The 24,581-nt window shown below is 44.6% G+C and overlaps 1 protein-coding gene across 3 annotated transcripts in view; it reads left to right on the top strand.

Annotated features, from left to right (window-relative positions):
- LOC122942295 (alpha-2-macroglobulin-like) overlaps positions 1-24,581 on the top strand; it is a 186,263-nt gene that overhangs the window by 90,287 nt on the left and 71,395 nt on the right. For 2 of the 3 annotated variants that reach the window (XM_044299830.1, XM_044299828.1), the window contains exons 16-18: positions 4,347-4,526; positions 11,017-11,128; positions 17,903-18,053. In XM_044299830.1, coding sequence (XP_044155765.1) covers positions 4,347-4,526; positions 11,017-11,128; positions 17,903-18,053 — 443 coding nt within the window. The remainder of the gene's footprint in view (positions 1-4,346; positions 4,527-11,016; positions 11,129-17,902; positions 18,054-24,581) is intronic. The other variant, XM_044299829.1, reaches the window with a different exon arrangement.

The following is a 24,581-nucleotide window of genomic DNA, read 5'->3' as shown; positions in this document are numbered from 1 at the left end:
CAAAATCCAAACCATGTGAACTTCCCTTCCTCCCTACCCCGTTTTTTATCTACTGGGGGAATGGCATTATGTACCAGCTTAGTTCTGATACTTGGAGCCTTTTTAAAGGTGAACATCGGGTTCTCAGGAATAGCCTTTCCTAATATGGGGTCATTTTTAAGTGTTCCCCAATTTTTTCTAACAGCCTTCTTAACAATATCGGACATTGAGCTATATCTTGTAACAAAGGAAAATCTATAGTCTTTCTCATCTTTTTTTATTTTCACTTTCCCCTTTTTTCTCTTCTTCTACAGTCTGGATATATTCTTCCAGGCTCCCTTCTTCATATCCTCGTTCCAGGAATTGATCTTTCAACACCTTGCATTGCAATCTATAGTCCTCCACTGTAGTGCAGTTCCGGGCCATTCTTTTAAATTGCCCTTTTGGTATACCTCTAAGCCATTGTTGATAGTGGCAGCTTTTCATGTCAATATATGAATTGACATCTGTCTCTTTAAAAAGGGAACTGGTTTTATATCTGCCGTCCTCAAATTTTATGCACAAGTCCAGAAAGTTAATAGCGACATTACTAATCTCCCCCACAAACCGCAAGTATTGTATTATTGTTGAGCTGATGGATGAAGGTCTCAAGTCTCTCCCTCTCTCCTTCCCACACTAGGAGACAGTCATCGATGTATCTCCTCCAGAGGGTTAACCTGCCTCTGGAGGTGACCGCTCCTAGTGTGGGAAGGATGGTGGCCTCTTCCCATGCCCCCATAAAAATAATAATATTTGCAAAACTGGGGGCGAATTTTGCCCCCATTGCCGTACCGACGCACTGTACATAATGTGAATCTCGGAACCAAATATAATTGTGTTCGAGACAATAGTCCAGACACTTCTAAATAAAATCCCCCTTTAGATCACCAATTTTCGGATCTTGTTTGATTCTATTCTCTACAGCTTTTATCCCAAGATCTTTCGGGATTACTGTATACAGGGATGCCACGTCAACTGTGGCCATCCATGTATTTGCTGTAGGAGGACTCAGGTCTTTCATTAACTTTATTACAGATTCAGTGTCATTGAGATGTGAAGGGTTTTTATTACATAACCCTGTAAATAAAAATCTATGTACTCCGTTATTCTACATGTCAAGGAGTTCAACCCCGAGACTATCAGCCTCCCCGGGGGGTCGGTGAGGCTTTTGTGCACCTTCGGCAGATGGTATATCACAGGTACAATTGGGTGTGACACGGTTAAATAATCAAACTCCTTTTTGTTCAATACCCCTTTTTTGTGGCCATCCATTAATAAACCATCCAGTATTTTTTTATATTCCAAAGTGGGGTTATTATTTAACCTTTTGTATGTGACCTCATCCGACACCAGTCTCAACATCTTCACCTCATATTTATCTCTATTCATCATAACCACCCCACCCCCTTTATCGGCGGGCTTGAATATTAGATCCGGATTCTGTTCCAGATCCTTTAATGCCTTCCTTTCACCAAAAGTTAAATTATGGGATATCCTACTTGTATCCATTTCTTCTAATTCCTTCAATAGGCCTGTTTTAAATGCTTCAATACATTCATTGTTGCGGTTTTTTGGGAAGAATTTTGATTTTTCTTTTAAGTTTGTGTGCACAATTTCCTCCCTTTCCTCTATCTTTTCATTTTGTGGGGCCGGGTTATTCATCCAGTACTTTGCCATATTAATCTTTCGAATGAATTTGTGTATATCTAGGAACATCTCAAATTTATTTATCTTCTGACTAGGTGCATATTTTAATCCTTTACTAAGAACGCTTTTTTCATCTTCCGTTAATTCATGGCCACTCAAGTTGAAAATTCCTCTTATATTTCCTTGTTTCTCTTTATTTTTGGGCTTATTCTTCCCCTTTCCCCGTTTTCCTCTACAGGACTTCTTTTTTGGGGTGTTCTTATATTCTGCTCTTTTATTTCCCCCTCCCTCTGTACCCCCTTTATGCTTTGATGGGGAAAATTTTGTTCACCTTGCTGTATCGACCTCAATCTCCCTCCTTCACCATTCTCTTTCATCCCACTCTCTATGTGACCATTCCCCTTATAGTTGGTTCTTTCTATATTCCCTCTACTTTCATACTGAGTCTGACCATAATTGTCCTGTGGTCTCCACCTTGGTTTCCCTTTATAGCCTCCTCCTTGATATGGCTGCCTATATTGTTGTCTATATTGATATCCTCTATAGCCACCATTCTGTCTATAGTTCCCATTATATTGTCCTTCATAGTTGTGTTGATACACATGATCCTCGCTTCTCTCAAAATTACCAAAGCTGGGCTGGTATATGTGGTCATTATCTCTATTAGGTTGATATGTATGATCATTATATCTATTGTAGTGGCCATAGTTATGCTGCGGCATCTGATTATTAAACTGGTGATTTCTGACATAATTATTTTTATTTTTAAAAAACTTTTGCCTTCCACCCCCATTCTCCGAGTTCCTAAAACCTTCAGTGTGATATCCTTGATTAGGATTATTACCACTTCCTTCATTCACGTGTGTTACATCTGACATTATCTGTATTGTGTCTCTATTTTTATTTTTCCATTTATAAACTAGATCTGACTTATAGTCATTACTAATCTTTATATACTTCTTCTGCTTTTTACCTCTTATATCTTTTTCTGATTTAAGAACCGCTTCCTGACATTGTTTGCTACATTTGTCATATTCACTCCTTTCAGCGGTTCAATAACCTCCTGTAGTTCTTCAATTACCTTATTAATCTTATTCAACTTATTTTTCCGAACATTAATAATACATCACCTTCCATGCACATTCATTCAGGACTTTTTCCCAGCCCACCAGATCCTCCTCCTCCTCTGTAATCTGAGGGAGTTGCCATCTTAATCCTTCTGGGATCTTGCCTTCCATTAAGAACCGCTCCAGGGAGGCAATATCCCAGGTGGTTCTGACCTCCCTAATGAATTCCCTTTCCAACTTTTCAATGTCCGCATGTCATCAGTCCCTTTCTCCATTTCCACAGGAGTATCACAAAAGACATCAATGTTACATTTAAAATTAGCTCTAAAATCAAAAATGTCCATGTTGGTAGCAGGACTTGACAAACCCACAAAACAGTGTATACAATAAAAATGAAAATGTCAGTCCTGTGTCCCAAAACACGGACACTTATCTGCGCTGCTGCTTCCGGTGTAGTGTGGTGGGTATTCACACTGAAAGTCAAGTAGTTAAAGGTTTGAAACCGCGCTGCTAATGGTTCAGTGAAAAAGGAAGCATGTTAATACAAAAACGCGGTTGAGTAAGAAAGGGGATAAGTTGAAATATGGTGACAAGGTTGTATATAAGATAAAGCGGCGGCACAGCTATGTGAGATATATGGAAAAGTATATTGTATATTTAAGATATTTTCTAATCGATTTTTGATACAATTTGGTGTATGGCTGATATTGTTTTATAAGGATATGAATGTTCCTATTAAGGATATGTTATGAATACTGCTTTTATCATGCATAAAAAAAAAAAAAAAAAAAAAAAAAAATACATTTTGATTGGGAGTGATTCCCACGGTCTGATAATGGGAGACTGGGCTATTTAAAGGGCCCAGCTGTGGACATGAGCAGTTGTCGCCCCTGAGGAAGCCAGAGAGCGAAACCCGAATCGGGCAGGACTTCAAGTTGTTTTCACTAATTGTGATATGCCTATGATCTACCATTGTTTGTGAGTAGAATAAAACCTTTTTTTATTAACAACTAAGAGGGTACTTCACTATATGCTGGTCATTTAATCCTACAGAGGAGGCGGTCTGAGGAGGATCGAATCCTTGAGAGAGGAGGACGAAGGCTAATACCCTATTTCTGTCATCTGTGCAGCGTCTGACTGAACCATTAGCAGCGAGGTTTCAAACCTTTAACTACAAACATTTTGAAGTTAACCCTGACAGTCAACATTCAAACATTTTAGCCTATTAAACACAATTAGGGCAGTAATATTAATTTGCAAGGTGGGTGCTCCTACCTCCTCACAAACATAGCACACGCTAGGGAACTTAGCAGGCACCTCTTCAGCAGGAGCTCAGGAAGTCCTTACTACTGAGAAAGCCCAAAGTTGTCTGAAACGCCAATCTTCTCCATGGGTTGTGTCCGGTATTGCAGCCCAGCCACATGTAAGTGGATGGGTACAGGTGTGTATGAAGTTAACCCTTCAGTTCTATACTTGTGCACAGCCAGTTCAGTAGTAGAGAGTAATGTGTAGAAAGTGGAGACAAGTAGATATACCCAAATGTGTTCATGCAGTAAATTCATATTAAAGATTACATTAATATTCAAACGTCCTTACTTTTTTATTTTTTTGAAGGTTTTCCACCTCTTTCCCTCCTTTGATTTTGGATGGTATGATCATCGTGTCCAGGAAGATGAACCTTCATGTGGATTTCTTCCACCATTCAGGCCTTTTTTCCCCGATTCCTTGATTAGAAGGCCAATAAGACCATGGTTCCCCAGAGATGAGACTGTGGATGTATACAGCATGTTTAAGGTAAAGTACATGAATTAATACAAAATTACATAAAGCATCAATATATACATAAAAAATAATGTAAAAGCTTAAAAAGAGCATCTGTCAGCAGCTTTGTGCCTATGACACTGGCTGAACTGTTACATGTGCGCTTGGCAGCTGAAGACATCTGTGTTGGTCCCATGTTCATATGTTACGACATTGCTGAGAAAAATTATGTTTTAATATATGCAAATTTGCCTCTAGGAGCAACGGGGGCGTTGTTATTACACCTAGAGACTAGTTTTTTTCTGCAAAACATAATTTTTCTCAGTAATGCGGCACATATGAACATGGGACGCCTTGCCATAAATTAGATGAATCATATGTCAGCACAAGGGGGAAACTAAGACCGGCACCATACACTATGTGTAAAACGGGTCTTGGTCATTAGTGTTTAATGTGACAATTGTAGCATTTAAATGTCTATCAGTCGAGAAATTACAAGTGCAACATTTATTTATAGTGCACTGAAAGGACATTTCACATATCTGTGTATATATGGCCAATTCACAATGGCATACACATCATAAAGGCAGCTTGTGCAACTGCGATGGTTTCCTTTGGGAAAAAAAGCTGGTTAGTTTCATCCCCATCGAAATTAAGTTGTAACAACCTAGCAAGACTTCCTTCTCTGGAGGTATTGCATACACCATAGGAGAGATGACACCTGGATTGTATAAATGGTAAATGGCATACAGGGGGAGACAAACGTCATCATCTTTATTCAGGCCCTGTTTGATCTCTGTATATATATATATATATATATATATATATACAGTACTGACCAATAGTTTGGACACACCTTCTCATTTAAAGAGTTTTATTTATTTTCATGACTATGAAAATTGTAGATTTACACTGAAGGCATCAAAACTATGAATTAACACATGTGGAATTATATACATGACAAAAAAGTGTGAAATAACTGAAAATATGTCATATTCTAGGTTCTTCAAAGTAGCCACCTTTTGCTTTGATTACTGCTTTGCACACTCTTGGCATTCTCTTGATGAGCTTCAAGAGGTAGTCACCTAAAATGGTCTTCCAACAGTCTTGAAGGAGTTCCCAGAGATGCTTAGCACTTGTTGGCCCTTTTGCCTTCACTCTGTGGTCCAGCTCACCCCAAACCATCTTGATTGGATTCAGGTCCGGTGACTGTGGAGGCCAGGTCATCTGGCGCAGCACCCCATCACTCTCCTTCATGGTCAAATAGCCCTTACATAGCCTGGAGGTGTGTTTGGGGTCATTGTCCTGTTGAAAAATAAATGATGGTCCAACTAAACACAAACGCGATGGAATAGCATGCCGCTGCAAGATGCTGTGGTAGCCATGCTGGTTCAGTATGCCTTCAATTTTGAATAAATCCCCAACAGTGTCACCAGCAAAGCACCCCCACACCATCACACCTCCTCCTCCATGCTTCACGGTGGGAACCAGGCATGTAGAGTTCATCCGTTCACCTTTTCTGTGTCGCACAAAGACAAGGTGGTTGGAACCAAAGATCTCAAATTTGGACTTATCAGACCAAAGCACAGATTTCCACTGGTCTAATGTCCATTCCTTGTGTTCTTTAGCCCAAACAAATCTCTTCTGCTTGTTGCCTGTCCTTAGCAGTGGTTTCCTAGCAGATATTCTACCATGAAGGCCTGATTCACACAGTCTCCTCTTAACAGTTGTTCTAGAGATGTGTCTGCTGCTAGAACTCTGTGTGGCATTGACCTGGTCTCTAATCTGAGCTGCTGTTAACCTGCGATTTCTGAGGCTGGTGACTCGGATGAACTTATCCTCCGCAGCAGAGGTGACTCTTGGTCTTCCTTTCCTGGGGTGGTCCGCATGTGAGCTAGTTTCTTTGTAGCGCTTAATGTTTTTTGTGACTGCACTTGGGGACACTTTCAAAGTTTTCCCAATTTTTCGGACTGACCTTCATTTCTTAATATAATGATGGCCACTCGTTTTTTATTTACTTAGCTGCATTTTTCTTGCCATAATACAAATTCTAACAGCCTATTCAGTAGGACTATCAGCTGTGTGTCCACCTGACTTCTGCACAACGCAACTGATGGTCCCAACCCCATTTATAAGGCAAGAAATACCACTTATTAAACCTGACAGGGCACACCTGTGAAGTGGAAACCATTTTAGGTGACTACCTCTTAAAGCTCATCAAGAGAATGCCAAGAGTGTGCAAAGCAGTAATAAAAGCAAAAGGTGGCTACTTTGAAGAACCTAGAATATGACATATTTTCAGTTGTTTCAAACTTTTTTGTTATGTATATAATTCCACATGCGTTAATTCATAGTTTTGATGTCTTTAGTGTGAATCTACAATTTTCATAGTCATGAAAATAAAGAAAACTCTTTGAATGAGAAGGTGTGTCCAAACTTTTGGTCTGTACTATATATACGTATATATATATATATATATATATATATATATATATATATATGAATATAGTAGCAGAAGGACCCGGTTATATTTCAGCTATTTGATTTAATGTTTGTGTGTGGGTTTAAAAGATATCCACTGTGTCCCCCATAACAGTGACCTCCACAGCACCCCTCCCTAATAGTGACCTCCACAGCAGCCCAACCAGTTAACTTTGACCTCCACATTCCCCCGCCCTCATAACAGTTTTCTCTACAGCGGCCCGTCCCCTTAAAAGTGACCTCCACAGTGGCCTGCCTCTTTAACAGTCTCCCCACAATGCCCCACCACCTTAAAAGTAACCTCTACCGCACACTGCCCCCTTAACAGGGACATGCACAGTGGCCCGCCCCTTAACAGTGACCTTCACAGCACTCACCCCTTAACAATGACTTCTACAGCACCTCACCCACTTCAAACTGACATCCATAGAACCCCGCCACTCTTATTGTGACCTCCACAGTGCCTGTCCCCTTAATTATAGTAAGAAAAGGTTCTGATCAGGCGCAAATTCACAGGTTCCAATACGTCTCTATAGGTGAATCTTCTTTATTTTGATAAAAGGTAAAATGGTGTATAGAACAATGCATTTCAAGGCTCAAATTGTCCCCTTCATCAGGTTAACAGTAGTCACAATAGCTAATAGTCGATACAGGTATATATAGGTGTCCCCTTAATTATGACCTCAACAGCACCCAACCCCCTTAACATTGACCTCCATAGTATCCCGCCTCCTTAACACTGACTTCAACAGTGGCCCACATCCTTTACAGTGATCCTCCACAGCGATGTAGCCCTCAACAGTGACCTCTATAGCATTTTTTCCCCTGACAGTGACCTCCATAGTTGCCTGTGTCTATAACAGAAACCCCCTACAGTGCCTTGCACAGCGACCCAGCCCCTTAACAATGGCCTGCATAGGGACACTTCCCATTTAACAGTGACTCACCCACTGCACCACACCCCCTTAATATAAGACCTCCACAGCACCCTGCCCCTTAATATAAGACCTCCACAGCACCCTGCCCCTTAATATAAGACTTCCACAGCACCCTGCCCCTTAACGGTGACCTCCTAACAGTGAAGAAAAATTGTTGAGTTGTTGGAAAAATGGTGTAACTGTGTATGTCAAGACTGAAGGACCTGCAAGTTTGTATTGGCTAATACATTTTTGGGGGGAATATCTCAGGAATGGTATAACCTAGAGATCTGAGGCCCGGTCTAAAACCTTCCCAGACACCTGATGTCCTGATTTACCTATGTGTCGAATTTGGTGCAGATCGGTCTAGTCGTTTGGCTGTGCATAAAAAAATGACAGAATTATATATATATATATATATATATATATATATAAATATATATATATATATATATATATATATATATATATATATAATATATACTAGCTAAAGGATCCGGCTTCGCTCGGGTATATTTAGTCTATTTCATTTAATGTTTTTGTGTGTCGTTAAAAGATATCAACACAATCCACTATAGCAGTGACATCTACAGCACCCTGCCCCAAAACAGTGACCTCCACAGCCTTCCACCCCTTAACACTGACCCCCCACAGTGCCCCATCCCATAAAATTGGACCTCCAAAGCATCTTACCCCCTTAACTTTGACCTTTACAGTAGCCTTCCCCTTTAACAGTAACTTTCACAGCATACCACCCGCTTGACAGTGACCCCCACAGGGGCCCACCCTCTTAACAGTGGCCTTTACTGGATGGGGGGGTGTCCTTTTGAACAGCTCACTCTAAGGCTCCTTTCACACTAGCGTTCGCTGGTCCGCTCGTGAGCTCCGTTTGAAGGAGCTCACGAGCGGACCCGAACGCAGCCGTCCAGCCCTGATGCAGTCTGAATGGAGCGGTTCCGCTCAGACTGCATCAGTCTGGCGGGGTTCAGCCTCCGCTCCGCTCGCCTCCGCACGGACAGGCGGACAGCTGAACGCTGCTTGCAGCGTTCGGGTGTCCGCCTGGCCGTGCGGAGGCGTGCGGATCCGTGCGGATCCGTCCAGACTTACAATGTAAGTCAATGGGGACGGATCCGTTTGAAGATGCCACAATGTGGCTCAATCTTCAAGCGGATCCGTCCCCCATTGACTTTACATTGAAAGTCTGGACGGATCCGTACGAGGCTATTTTCACACTTAGCTGTTATATGCTAAAAATAATGCAGACGGATCCGTTCTGAACGGAGCCTCCGTCTGCATTATTATGAGCGGATCCGTTCAGAACGGATCCGCCCGAACGCTAGTGTGAAAGTAGCCTAAGACAGCAGCACTGTACTATCTGAGTGAGTGCAGGGAGAAAGTTACCCTCCCTCCCACCTCTGCAGCTGACAGAAGTTGATTTTTACCTTCATTTATTTAATCCCTGTCGGCTGAGGAGTGGAGGGGCGTGGCCTAACCACATCGGGGTGTGGCTTAGTGGGACCTAGAGGTTGATTTTCACCTTAATTTTTTCAATTCCCGTTAGTTCAGGAGTGGAAGGGGGCGTGGTCTAAACAGATCAGGGGCGTGGCTTCGTGGGACCTGGGGGTGGGGTTTTAAGTCTTTTGAGGGAGGACACATTGTGGTAGAGGACGTGTCTGGGCTCCTTCCTGCAAGAGTGAGGCCCCTCTGGGCACCTTATTGGCTCATTTGCATACAAAATAAACTGGATTTTCAGAGGATAAAAATATCTAATGCTGGCACATCTTGAAATAAGTTACTAAGTGCTATTAGGCCATGGCTTTACTTCAATAGCAATTATCTTTGTGACAGATTTTCTTTAAAGCTCTCCTACAGCAGTGAAGAAAAATGGCTGGGTTGTCATGAAAACCTGGAGTAAAACTGTGTATGTGAGGGTTGGAAACCTGTGAGTTTCCATTGGCTAATAAGGATCATGTTAACAAGCTTCTATTGGCTAATGCATTTTTGGGGAATATCTCAGGAACGGTACATCCTAGAGAGCCGAGACCTGGTCTAAAACCTTCCCGGACACCTGATGTACCTGTGTGCCAAATTTCCTGATTGTAAATGCGACGGTACAGATTCCTTTAGTGGACATACAAACACACACACACACATACTCTCAGCTTTATATATTAGATATATCTCATATATATATATAAAATGAATTTCTGTCTGTCTGGACGTTCTTTTTGCACGACCAAACGACTGGACCGATCTTCACCAAATTTGGCACACAGGTACATCAGGTGGCCGGGAAGGACGTACCACTCCTGAGATATTCCCAAAAAATGACCCACGTTACCCAATACAAGCCTGCAAGTCTTTCTTTTCAAATCCCAACTGCCATAAACACAGTTTTACTCCAGGTTTCCATAACAACCCAGCCATTTTTCTTTACTACTTAAAGGGGGGGGCACTGCGAAGGTCGCTGTTATTAAAGGGGCAGGCACAGTAGAGGTCACTGTTTTTTAAAGGGGCAGGCACTGTGGAGGTCACTGTTATTAAATAAGAGGGCACTGTGGCGGTCACTGTTATTAAAGGGACAGTCACTGTGAAAGTCACTGTTAAAGTGGCAGCCACTGTGAAAGTCCCTGTTAAAGGGGTGTCACTGTGAAAATCATGTGAAAGGGGCGGTCACTGTGAAAGTCACTGTTAAAGGGGCGGTCACTGTGGAAGTCACTGTTAAAGGGGTGGTCACTGTTAAAGGGGCGGTCACTGTGAAAGTCACTGTTAAAGGGAAGGTCACTGTGACAGTCACTGTTAAAGAAGTGGTCAATGCTAAAGGGATGGTCACTGTTAAAGGGGCGGGCACTGTGGAGGTCAATGTTAAAGGGACGACCACTGTGGAGGTCATTGTTAAAGAGGCGGGCACTGTGGAAGTCATTGTTAAAGGGGCGGGTACTGTAGAGGTCACCGTTATGGGGGAAACTGTCGATATCTTTTTACTACACACGGAAACATAAAATGAAATAGATAAAATAGAAGCCGGGTCCTTCTGCTAATATATATACATATATATATTATATCTATATATACATATATATAATTGTATCTATTTTTCTTTGTCACTTTGTATTTCCTCATAGGCCACACGTTTAAAAGTAATAACCACTGCACATATTAAGAAAACTGTAAAGTGTCATGATTTTGTAGTTACCAGTGATAGAACATTTGAAAGAACTTTTCTTGTTGCTTCTGGTAAGTTACTAGTTACCTTTTTATATAAAATCTAGATAATGAGACACACTTGCATCCTCTATGAAATAATAATTCTAGATAATTACTAAGAACTTTGTCTATAACTTTCCTATGCTAGCGGAAGGGGAATGATTGTCAATGTATTCATGTCTGCGAGGAATAACAGAGGAACGGCACAAGCCCAAGCTCTAAGGAAACCCAGAATTAATACTACATGGAGAATACAAGTATTTATTACAGTAGACATGTCAGGAGTAGCATTGAGCGCGAATATTCGAATAGCGAATTTTAAAATAAATCGTTTTTATTGGCATTTTCTGTGAGTTGGCAAGTTAAGCCATAATTTGCAATATTTCAAAGTATAACAATATATGCCTATGCAATAGGCTTGCTTGTAGGACAATAGTATACAAATATAGATTGCATATTTGGTAAGGTCTGTAACAAATAGACCATAACATTGAGGGGTAAAGGGGGGGGGGAAACACAGGGAGGAAAGAAGGGGTTGTGAGATAATCCCTATCGCAGTCTACCCAAGTTTGAGGGACCTGTTTCCACTAGGCATTCATTGTTACCCTCACATCTCAGTGCGGGAATCTCTCAATAATTCAGGGGGAATAGTTGGAGTTATGGAGCCATGGATCCCAAGTGAGTAGCCTGGACTTAAGGGGGATAATAGTGGGAGGCATTAAGCTCTCATATCTACATGACTTGTTAACCTCCTGTATAACCTCTGCTATAGTCGGTGAAACAGATTGCTTCCAATAACGTGTAATAATCAGTTTAGCGCTAAGTAGGACATGTCCTACTATGTTCCTGCAGTCTGGGGGGATGTTATGTATACCCAAGAACAAGAGAGCCAGTTCAGGGCAAGGATCCATAACCTGGGCTAGTATCCCAGAAATCAGGTCAAAAACACTGTGCCAGTAAGGGTCAAAAGTGACTTTATCTCCTAAAACATCATACACATATCGCGTAGTATGTTTTTTAAAGAGGAACGGGAACTGGAATAGTCTCAATATGTCGGAATTTATTGAGGGTGGGTCTTGTGTAATCTTTGCAATAAAGTGTCTGATCCTAAGAAAGTTGTAGAATTCTGTATGCGGCAATGCGAATAAGCGGTGGAGAGAATCAAAGGGGAGGAGACAGCCATCTAACAAGATTTGAGATATAGAAGTAATCCCTTTTTCCCGCCAATTTGTCAAGTTAATGTCAGGGATGGTTAGTTCCTGTGTTCTTATAGTGGCATGAGTTAGGAGGGTGGATTTCGCATCCTTCTGAACATTGTGAATTGTGGACCACAGGTTGTAAACATGCTTTATCGTAAGTAAATCACTGTGCGGCTGGGATGGGTTTCACAGTAGATGGATCAAGTAATCTTTTAAAGAAGCGTTCTTTATAGTGGATGATTCAATATGGATCCAGGCTTTTGTGTCATCTGGGGTCCACCATTCCCAGGCGAAGGAAAGTGCTATTGCTCGGAAGTAGTCCCTAATATCAGGAAGGCCTAGTCCGCCAGCGTGCTTTTTCTTGGATAGTAATGCCCGTGCTACTCTAGGTTGGGTTGGGCCCCATATGTATTTACCCAAAGTCATCTGTGCTTTTTTGAAAAATGTCATAGGGATCGGGATTGGGAGGGCTCTAAATATGCATATAAACTTAGGAAGGGTCATCATTTGAAATGATGCCACGCTACCCACCCAGGATAATGCTTTCATAGAGAAGCTTTTAAGGTCGCTCAACATGGTATCTAGAAGGGGAATGTTAGTTTCTATTATAAAGTAGAGAGCAAGGAGAGGTAATCTTAACCCCTAAGAATGAAAGCTCTGATGTTTGCCAGTCTAAGTCATGAGAGGATTTTAAAGAGGCTACCTTCGCTAGTGGTATGTTAATAGGGAGAGCTTGAGATTTGGTGTTGTTGATTTTATAGTAGGAGAGGGACCCATAGTGTGCGATCATTGTATGGGCAGCGTCTAGTGAGTTACTGGGGTCGGTTAACGTGAGAATGATATCGTCCGCATAGAGTGTGATTTTGTGGGATCTGTTACCTATTTCCATTCCAGCTATTGAAGGTGAATTCCTAATAGATTCGCCAAGGGTTCCAGTGCCAGGACAAACAATAGAGGTGATAGGGGGCAACCCTGTCTGGATCCGTTAGTAATTTCAAATGGATCTGACACCACTCCATTAACCCAGACCTTCGCGGACAGAGAGGAATATAAGCTGTGAATAGTCTGTAGTATTTGCCCTGAGAATCCCATTTGGCGGAGTGTAGAGAATGTGTAATCCCAGGGCAAGCGGTCAAATGCTTTTTCCGCATCTAATGTGATCGCTAGCATTGGGAGGTTATGTATTTCAGCGCAATTAAATAAGTCTACAATCCGTCTAGTGTTGTCAGATGCTTGTCAGCCAGACACAAACCCAGTTTGGTCAGGGTGGATCAGAGAAGGGAGGAGAGGAGCTAATCTATTGGCGATAATCTTGGCAAAGATTTTTATGTCGGAGTTAAGCAGTGAAATAGGGCGGAAATTCTGGGGTACATCAGGCACTTTGCCAGGTTTTGGGATAGTGACTATTAGTGCTTCCAACATGTCCGAGGGGAAAGAGTGTTCCTGCACCGATTTAAACATCTCAAGCATGTAGGGAGCAAGAATATGCTGAAAGTGGCGATAGTATTCATTAGAGAGTCCATCGGGACCCGGGGATTTACCCATCTGGAGAGACATAACAATCTTATTAATTTCTGCGAGTGAGAATGGTGCATTGAGGGACTGTAATTGTGTTTGAGTGAGAGTAGGAAGAGTAGCCTGTTTGATGAGGAAGTTCTCTACCAAGGTAGAGTAGTTGTCAGGATGAGGAGTGCTATCTTTTAGGTTGTAAAGCGTCTGGTAATATATTTTAAATTGGTTTGCAATCTCACGGGGATCTGTCAGTTTTGCTTTATTTATGGGGTGGAGCAAATGTGATATTTTGGACTTCGCCTGTTGAGTTTTTAGTTGTTGCGCCAAAAGTCTACCCGCTTTATTGCTCTGAGAGTAGTATTTGGAACAAAGCCGTAGGAGAGATTTATGGTAGTTTTGGAAAAGTAGGCTACTAAGCTTATTCCGTGCTTCTCTAAGCTCAGTGGAACATTGAAAGGTAGGAGCGGGCTTGTTTATGGCCTCCAATTTAGCAATGTGTTCTAGGGTTTGTGTAATGTCTCGTTCTCTGAGCTTTCTTACAGTGGAGTTCAGTTTAATCAAAGAGCCTCCCATATATGCTTTGTGGGCCTGCCACAAGATAGACTTGTTCGAAACTGAGCCATTGTTAAACTGAAAGTATTCATTCAATTGTGTAGAAAGCTCTAATACATATTTTGGGTTGTTAAAGAGAAATGTGTTATTCCTCCAAATAGGGGGTCTTGTCGATTGAAACTGCTCCTCAAGGGTGATGGTAATCGGGGCATGATCTGACCATTTAATAAGGCCTATGTCAGTGGAAAGTGTATGAAGTAGAGCAGTGTGATCTACCACAAACATGTCTATTCGCGAGTAGGACATATGTATTGGGGAGAAAAAGGTAAAATCTTTTTCGAGGCTGTGCTGCGCTCTCCATACGTCCGTAAGGCCCTCAGAGTGCAGGAAGGCAACAACCCCTGCATCTGGTCGCCTGGTAGGGGATGTGGAGTCAATAGTGGGGTGTAGGACGGTGTTAAAATCTTCGCAAAGGATTACCTTCCCTTGTTTGAGCTTATTCACATTGCGCATGAGTTTATGTAAAAAAGCCAACTGGTGGGAATTAGGGGCGTATAGGTTAACCAGTGTGTACGTAATACTGTTAATAGAGCAAACTAGAATAATGTAACAACCTTGTGGGTCAATTTTGGACTTAATAGGAGTATAGGCAACAGTGTTTTTGACTGCGATCAGGGTACCTCTCTTTTTCTTGTCACAGTGCGAATGCAGGATAGTAGGAAACAGGCGGTGGTGTACTCTATCGGCGTCTGCTTGCCATAAATGAGTTTTCTGTATACACAAAACATCAATGTTAGCTGTCAGAGCTTCTTTCCACATATAAGACCTTTTCTGAAGGCAGTTAAGGCCTTTAACATTAAGGGACATGATCTTGAGACCCATGATGTCAAAGGGAAACTGCTAATTCAACCTCTGGAGAGAGTGAGGGAATACAATGTTTAGCGTTCAAAATCAATAAGACAGATTTGCAGGCACTGAAGGTTCTATATTAGGGAAGAGAGTGAGGAGAGAGAGTGAGGGAGGGAAGAACATCAAAACAAATGAGACGAAGGTAACCGCCTAAGACTTAGTAGGTCCTGAACAGGACGGAAATAACCGTCTAGGCAGAGACAGGGCGAAAGTTCAATGCTAGATTTGGAATAAACCAAAAAGATTAACGGTGACAGAGGACCTGCACCTAAACACGTAAATTACTGTTCCAACGCCCAGGTAGGGTAACACAGAGAGTCCCAGCATAATAGACAGAACAGTGTATCGCCACTACGGTAGTCCCCGTTTCCAGGTTTTCAGCTATAGGGGACAAACTCAGGGCATCAGCCCTCTGAGTGTGGGGTAGCAGGAACTACGGTGGCAAGGTCAGCGTCCATATTACTGGAGGACAATGGAATCTGCCAGAGATGGAGTAGTTGTTTCCCTTCTTCCAGGGTCTAGATGGCGTGCGTTTGTCCGTTCTTGCGGATGATAATTTTTAGGGGGTAACCCCATTTGTAGGGGAAGTCATTATCCCTGAGGGCAGTAGTAATAGGCTGTAGTGCTCTGCACCGGCGGAGGGTGACCATAGAAAGGTCTGTGTAGAGTTTAATCTTCTGGTACGGAGCAGATAATGAGTACTTATTCCTCGCTGCCATCATGAGTGCTTCTTTGGTATGAAAGAAATGGATACGCGCTAAAGTATCACGCGGAATGTCAGGGCCAAGGTGTGGAGGTTTAGGAAGTCTGTGGGCCCTGTCAATGATCATATCAGGGATTGGGATCTGTGGCAAGAGTGCCCTTATTAGCCCTTTCAGGTAAGTTTGCAGATCCTGGGGGGCAACATCTTCAGGAATACCCCTGAATTTTACATTGTTCCGTCGGGAACGGTCTTCCAGGTCCGCCATTTTCAACTTGACAGCTTCCAACTCATCAGCCATAGCATGATGGGCATCAATTATAGCATTTTGTGATGCTGCAAATTCACCCATTTTCACTTCCACATGCTGAACCTTGTCCTCTGTGGTCTGCAGCCTGGCCGAGAGGGGGTTAATCAATCCAGCTATATCTGTCTGCAGGGAGGATTTCAGGGCTAATAGCATATTTTTAGGAGAGTCCTCAGTAACTGGCTTATCTGAGGTGGGAAGCAATTGGAAGGGATCCAGGGGTGGAATATTGTGAGAGGTGTACTCACTCAGCTGTGGATGGCCTCCGGTATGCACGATGTGCGGCTGAGGTTGCTGGAGACTGAGCTGTTACCGCTGCGCCATAGGACAGGCGCCATCTTGGATCCTTTGCAGTGCTTGCCCTGGAGCTCTGGCCTTTTCTGGAGTCGGTGGAAGCTATGGAGGTGACACATGCAGCAGGTTAGTGCTGAGAGATACGTCCGGTGGGGAGGGAGAACGGGCTGTGAGCGCAGGTGACATCGCGCTGATAGGGGATCCTAGTGCCTCCTTGTCTGCTTCATCGGCGCTATCTTTAAATCTTCCCCAGTCAAAGTAGCTCTCTAAGTTTCCGTCCTGCATTTTCTGTAAATGCTTTCTAGTCTTCCCCATAATGTCGGCGGGGGAGTAGTGCATCTGAGGGAGCCAGTAGACGCTGCTATGAGATGGATTAGGATGGGCAGGCAAGATTACAGTCGCTGAGGTGCAGGAGCTCTTCACTCAAGCGGCCATCTCGTTCGGCAGCCTAGCCACGCCCCCGAATAGCGAATTTTAATCACAAATATCGGCACTTCAAGAATTCACAAATATTTTGAATATAGCGCTATATATTCGTAAAATCGAATATTAGTTTTTTTGTTTAGTTTTTTAACAGAGTACACATCAGGTGATCATCCCTCCCTTCTTCTAGCTTGTGGGCCATTGAGAAGGCTTTGTCACAGCTTAGCAACATCCCTAGCAGCCAATAGAATAGTTGCCTACCCCTTACTATATAAGAACCTTCCCAGCAGCTATTTTCTAAAGTTTATTGCAGTTATGAACGAGACAGCAGTGTCATTGCTGTGCTCTGTGCTTTGTGTTATTACATTAGACAGTTAACCTATATATACAGTACAGACCAAAAGTTTGGACACACCTTCTCATTCAAAGAGTTTTCTTTATTTTCATGACTATGACAATTGTAGATTCATAATGAAGGCATCAAAACTATGAATTAACACATGTGGAATTATATACATAACAAAAAAGTGTGAAACAACTGAAAATATGTCATATTCTAGGATCTTCAAAGTAGCCACCTTTTGCTTTGATTACTGCTTTGCACACTCTTGGCATTCTCTTGATGAGCTTCAAGAGGTAGTCACCTGAAATGCAGAGCGAGCTCTTTGAAAAATAGTGATACACAACATGCCGCTGTAAATTTTTCTTTATTTGGTTACGTTCCTCCCCACTCTATTAAATTCTTAATTTTAGCAAGACGGCCCTCAGTTGTGTACAGGTAGCCCTATATTTTCAAGGTCTGTTTTACAAGGCCAGTCAGTGACCTATATGATAGATATCCAATAATTGGCACTGGAGATTGTTGTTTTGTTGTTTTTTCTTATATCTTTGTATGTATTTATTTTAAGCAGCCCTTCCTGGACCCGCAGGTGCACCGCCTGTATTGAAAGATGTCGCAGTAGACGGCTCATCATCACAGCCAATGCCAATGCCAGAAGAAAGTGAAAAAGTAAGAACAGATTTTCCTGAGACCTGGATTTGGGGACTTGTTGCTCTTGGGTAAGTTATCACAAGAAAACTGCACAGACATCTATTGATTTGAGCTGTTTTCTTCCAAAAAATAGAACCACGCCTGTCCACATGATGCACATAGTATTGCAGTTCAGCCACATTAACCTCAATTGTTTGCAAAAAATGTCAGTTTACACAATTAACAGAAAAATCTTTGTGAACTTTCAAACAATTAAGTTTTTTTCTTTGCTTGCATTAAAAGGACCTTTAGATTAAATGTTCTTTTTTTAGTTAGATATGCCTAATTTATTATTATTATTATTAATATTTTAGAATGGGACTGCTCCCGCCATAAAACCAAAAATTCCTGATGATTCTCCAACAAGATTGTCTTTTTAAAGGGTCACTATGGTGAAAACTTGTGATCTGTTATAGGGATATATCAAAAGTTTAGATTAGTTAAGGTCTAAACCAGGCATCCTCAAACTGCGGCCCTCCAGCTGGTGCAAAACTACAAATCCCAGCATTCCCAAACAGCCTACAGGCATCAGCCTACAGCAGGGCATTGTGGGAGTTGTAGTTTTGCAACAGCTGGAGGGCTGCAGTTTGAAGATGCCTGGTCTAAACAATGAGATTGGATACAATTAGTGTTGGTCGAGCACCAAAGTGCTTGTGTGCTCTGGTGCTCGAGACGAACACTTACCGATGCTCGGGTGCTCTACCGAGCACCCGAGCATAATGGAAGTCAATGGGAGAACCCGAGCATTAAACCAGGCACCCCCTGCTCTGACTCCATATATAGCTATGTCCAAGCACCGATCTTGCAAATGATGAGGGAATTAAGCACAACCCATTGCATATTAGACAGTTAATCATATAAAAATTAAGTTATAGTTATAGAAAACTGGATTCCGTTGTCCAGGGGCAAAAAAAATCTGTTTATTGATCATGAATGACTTACTAATATACTTTATCAAATATTCTCTGATCGTCCCATTTCAGACTCGCTGATCTGGCCCCATAACGTCAACTTCCATGTTCATTCCAACAAGCAAAGAGCTTCCCCTACCCCCCTCTATCAGTGATGTGCTGGAAGGGGTTGGGTGATTGGGTCATTTAAATAACGAAGACAGCCACCCTTCTATCTCGGCATCAGCCAAGATGGAGAAGACATCTAGGTTCACTATTGATTGGCTCCAAACAGCCCCCCTTCAAACACATCATTGGCATTGCCTGTGTCTGAATGAACAAAGAAGTGGAGGTTACCAGGACCAGGAAGGAGATCTGAAATAGGACTACCCAAGCAGATTTGATTCATAAAATGTATTAGTAATGAACCACCAGCACAGGATGGATGAAAACCAGCATCTAAATCACAGATCTTCATAAATGTCCCCCTATGATTCTAAATATGTATTTATTTTAGTCAAACGCAATCCCCCACAATTTGCTTGAAAAGGTTCTGAGTTATACATGTCAAACAGGAGTAAGTCACGCTTCTTTTTCGCACTTCCTAAATATTCATAATCAGCAGCTGCTGGGAAGGTGTGTGTCAGATGGATGGCCTCATTATTGCCTATTTGCATAACAGGACTGCTGAGCTCATGCACAACTTTAGGAGGACTCATCAGGACTTGGAAGGGGAGGGTGATTACAGGATCACAGAGGGGGTTAGAACGTGAGTCTTACAAAAGTAATTACATCTTCAGAATCAAGGGTCTCCAGGCTATATAACAGATGTATTAGCCGAGGAGAAAAATGTGATGACAGGTTCTCTTTAACTTGTTTCATGAGCAATAAACAGATCTTCTGCCATTGGACAATCCCTTTCAATACGATCCCCATCTTAAAATATGACATCATATTGCTAGGACATATCTTTAATTGGTGCAGGTTTTATCTCTGATCACATGAATGAAAGTAAAAAATGTCCTTTCTGCAGCCTCTCCATACTGTGGTGGTCTCTTCATAATGAGGATTGCTGGGATTCCTGGCAGTTGGACCCCCACTGATCAGGAAATCATACCCAACAATATGCCATCACTTCTTCTTGTTGGACAACTCCTTAATGGGCATTATCTGTCATTTTTTTTATTAATGTGTCCCCCCTCATGCAGCTTAGAGCTATCCCATTCACTGCGCAGGTGGAACCCACGTACATTGTGGGTTGTAGCCAAGAGTGGATTACGTGCACAATGTACGGCAGTGCAGAGTTAGCTTGGTGGTGTCATGGAACCATGAACCAGACGTACAACAAGAGATGAGTGGAAATAAGAAGGCTTTATTGAAAATAAAGCTGTAAGGCAAAAGTCCAAACGGATGGCTAAACCGAAGCAGGGTCTTGCGAAACCAGGGATCAGGAACCAGAAGGGTAGTCAGACGAAGCCAGGATCAGGAATCAGCAGGGTAGTCAGACGAAGCCAGGATCAGGAATCAGCAGGGTAGTCAGACGAAGCCAGGATCAGGAACCAGAAGCAGCAGCAGTCTTAGAAGCATGTGAGCACAGGAGGACCAAGCAAGGAACTGAAGCCACAGACCTCCTATATATATGAGCTAGGCATCCAGCTCCTCCCAGTGGGAAGGAGGAGCCGCAGGGTGGGAGGCTACAAGAAACCCAGAAACCAAGATGGCCGCCAGCACATGTCAAACGAAGGAGGACAGCAAGGAGGTAAGACCATGACAGTACCTCCCCCTCAAGGGCCCCTCCTCCGCGGAGTAAGGAACGGTTTCTGAGGGAAGCGTGCGTGGAAGGCTCGGAGCAAGGCAGGAGCATGGACATCTGCGGAGGGAACCCAGGAACGCTCCTCTGGACCATAACCACGCCAATGGACCAAAAACTGCACCCGGCCACGGACCAGGCGTGAGTCCAGGATATTGCTCACCTCATACTCCTCACGATTGCCCACTTGGACCGGACGAGGCCGAGGAATCGAGGAAGTGAAACTATTACACACCAGTGGCTTCAACAGGGAGACATGAAACACGTTGGAGATCCGCATGCCAGGAGGAAGCGCAAGGGCATAGGCTACCGGGTTTACCCTGCGAAGCACTCGGAAGGGACCAACAAAGCGAGGCGCCAGCTTGGGAGTGGGCACTCGAAGGTTGAGGTTGCGGGTGGACAACCATACGCGGTCTCCGACCTGGTAGGAAGGAGCGGGCGCTCGTCTGCGATCAGCCTGGAGTCTCTGGCGCTGCGCAGAGACCTCAAGGGACCTCTGGATCTGTACCCAAGAAGCACGTAGGACGGAAAGGTGATCCTCCACAGCCGGAATATCCTGGGGAGAGAATACCTCCGGTAACACGGCAGGTTGGAACCCATAATTGGCCATGAAGGGAGACGTCCCAGAGGAAGAGTTCACCGCCGTGTTCCTGGCAAACTCAGCCCAAGGCAGGAGGTCAACCCAATTGTCTTGGTGATCGGAGACATAGCAACGAAGGAATTGCTCCAAGGCCTGATTGGATCGTTCTGCGGCCCCATTGGACTGAGGGTGGTAGGCCGAGGAGAAAGAGAGATGAATCCCCAACTGGGAGCAAAAGGCGCGCCAGAACCTGGACACAAACTGACTCCCCCGATCCGACACAATCTCCTTGGGCAAACCGTGCAACCGGAAGACCTCCCTGGCAAAAATCGAGGCCAACTCTTGTGCAGAGGGTAACTTCTTAAGAGGAACACAGTGGCACATTTTGGAAAACCGATCCACTATCATGAGAATGACCGTATGGCCTCGGGATGCAGGGAGGTCCACAATGAAATCCATCCCCAGGTGTGACCATGGACGCTCCCCGGTGGCTATGGGTTGCAAAAGGCCCAACGGAAGGTGCCGAGGGGACTTACTCTGGGCACAAACGGAGCATGCCGCTACATATGCGGCGATGTCAGAACGTAGAGAAGGCCACCAGAACAGACGTGAAACAGCCCAGGACAGCTGATTCTTTCCAGGATGCCCCGCGGCCTTGGAGTTATGGTAGGTTCGCAACAACCGAGTGCGCAACTCCTCAGGCACAAAACACCTGCCGTTGGGTCTCCCAGAGGGAGCACCAGATTGAGCCGCCAAAATCTGCTCACCCAGGGTAGAGGTCAGGCTGGTGCGAATGGCGGCCAGGATCTGATTCGGAGGTATGACCGAAGTCGGAATCGACTCCTCCCCGGACAGCTCGGAGTACTGCCGTGATAAGGCATCCGCTCTGATGTTCTTGGAACCGGGTAGGTAGGAGACCACGTAATTAAAACGTGACAAGAACAGAGCCCATCTGGCCTGACGTGGTGTCAATCTCTTGGCCTCAGAGAGGTAGGTCAGATTCTTGTGGTCCGTCAGGATGAGAACCGGAACCACCGAGCCCTCGAGCAAGTGCCTCCATTCTTTAAGGGCCTGCATGATGGCCAATAACTCCCTGTCACCAATCTGGTAGTTGCACTCCGCAGAAGACAGTTTCCGGGAGTAAAACCCACAAGGAAGCAGAGGACCCTCTGGTGTTCTACGCTGAGACAGGAGGGCGCCTACTCCCGTCTCAGACGCGTCCACCTCGAGGACAAACGGCAACCCAGGGTTGGGATGCGACAGAATCGGAGCCGACACAAAGGCGGACTTTAGAGCCTCAAAAGCTCGGATGGCCTCGGGCGGCCAGACCTGGGGATTACTGCCCTTCTTGGTCAGATCCGTGAGAGGCTTGGCTAGCATGGAAAAGTCCCTGATGAACTTCCGATAATAATTGGCGAAGCCCAAAAAGCGCTGCAGGGCACGAAGACCACTGGGCTGGGGCCACTGTAAGACAGCCGAAACCTTCTCAGGATCCATGGAGAACCCCTCAGCGGAAATGATGTAACCTAAGAAGGTTACCTGGGATCGGTAAAATTCGCATTTCTCAAGCTTACCGAACAGCTTGTTCTCTCGTAACCGTTGCAACACTCGTCTGACATCCAGAATGTGGGCCTCCATGGATTCAGAATATACCAAGATGTCATCCAAATAGACCACCACACACTGCTGCAACAGGTCACGGAAAACATCGTTGATGAATTCCTGGAAGACTGCGGGCGCATTGCACAACCCAAAGGGCATAACCAAGGATTCATAATGACCGGTCCTGGTGTTAAACGCGGTCTTCCACTCATCGCCCGCCTTGATCCTTACCAGGTTATATGCCGCCCTCAGGTCGAGTTTGGTAAAGACCGTGGCCCCTTTGAGGCGATCGAACAGCTCGGAAATCAAGGGTATCGGGTAAGCGTTCTTGATCGTGATGCGATTGAGACCCCTGTAATCGATGCAAGGCCTCAACTCACCGCCCTTCTTTTTCACAAAGAAAAATCCAGCCCCTGCCGGGGACGAGGATTTGCGAATGTGTCCGCGTGAAAGCGCCTCCCTCACGTACTCCTCCATGGCCTCATTCTCCGCTACCGACAGTGGATAGACTTTGCCACGAGGCGGAACGGCACCAGATTGTAACTCTATGGCACAATCGTATGGGCGGTGCGGAGGTAGGGCAACCGCACGCACCTTATCGAATACATCCCGGTACTCCTCGTATTCAGGAGGCAACAGAGAGTCCGAGGAAGTACACAGCAACTTGACAGGCCCATGGATGCAACTAGCCCCACACTGCGGTGACCACGAGAGGATCTCGGCCGATTTCCAATCGAAAGTCGGATTATGCTTCTGGAGCCAGGGGTACCCCAAGACCACCGAGTAGTGTGGAGACGAAATAACCTGGAGACAGACCGACTCTCTGTGAACGGCACCAATGGCCATCCCCACTGGAAGGGTCTCATGAGTCACGTGTGGCGGCAGAAGGGGTCTGCCGTCTATCGCCTCAAGAGCCAGTGGGGAACCTCGAGGCTGCAGAGGAATGGAATTGGCGGCAGCGAACACACTATCAATGAACAAACCACCAGCACCAGAGTCCACCAACGCCTGGGTCGTCACCGAGCCCCCGACCCAGGAGAGGACAACAGTAATCAGTGGTTTGTCAACACGGGAAACCGGGGACGAGGAGACTCCACCCAAGATCTGCCCCCGACAGGATCTCAGGTGCGAGCGTTTCCCGGACGGTTCGGGCATGCCAACCGAAAATGCCCACCGAGACCACAGCACATACATCGGCCCTCGCGTCTCCGGAGTACCCTCTCCCCCTCGGACAGGCGAGCAAACCCCAGCTGCATGGGTTCACCCCAGACAAGTCATCCCCAGGAGGCGTGGGAGGAGAGGGAGGCACGGGTGGGACAGCAAACGTAGGCGCCAATCTGTTAGAAGGCCTCCACAGGCTCTCCTTAAAGGAAGGTCTCTCCCTGAGTCTGGTGTCAATCAAAATCAGGAAAGAAATAAGAGACTCGAGCTCCACTGGTAGGTCCTTAGCTGCAACCTCATCCTTCAAGGCATCCGAGAGACCATGAGAGAAAGCAGCGACCAGAGCCTCATTATTCCAGCCCACCTCTGCTGCCAGGGTACGAAACTCAATGGCGTATTCAGCTACGGATCGTGAACCCTGTCTGATGGACATAAGGAGCTTCGCAGCAGAGGCAGCACGAGCCGGCACATCGAATACCTTCCGAAGAGAAGCAACAAAACCAGAACACTCGGC

Source organism: Bufo gargarizans, chromosome 6, assembly GCF_014858855.1.
Source record: "Bufo gargarizans isolate SCDJY-AF-19 chromosome 6, ASM1485885v1, whole genome shotgun sequence".
In the NCBI taxonomy this organism is placed as follows: Eukaryota; Metazoa; Chordata; class Amphibia; order Anura; family Bufonidae; genus Bufo; species Bufo gargarizans.
The sequence above is the reverse complement of the archived record's forward strand: the minus strand, read 5'-3'. Positions and strand labels throughout refer to the sequence as shown.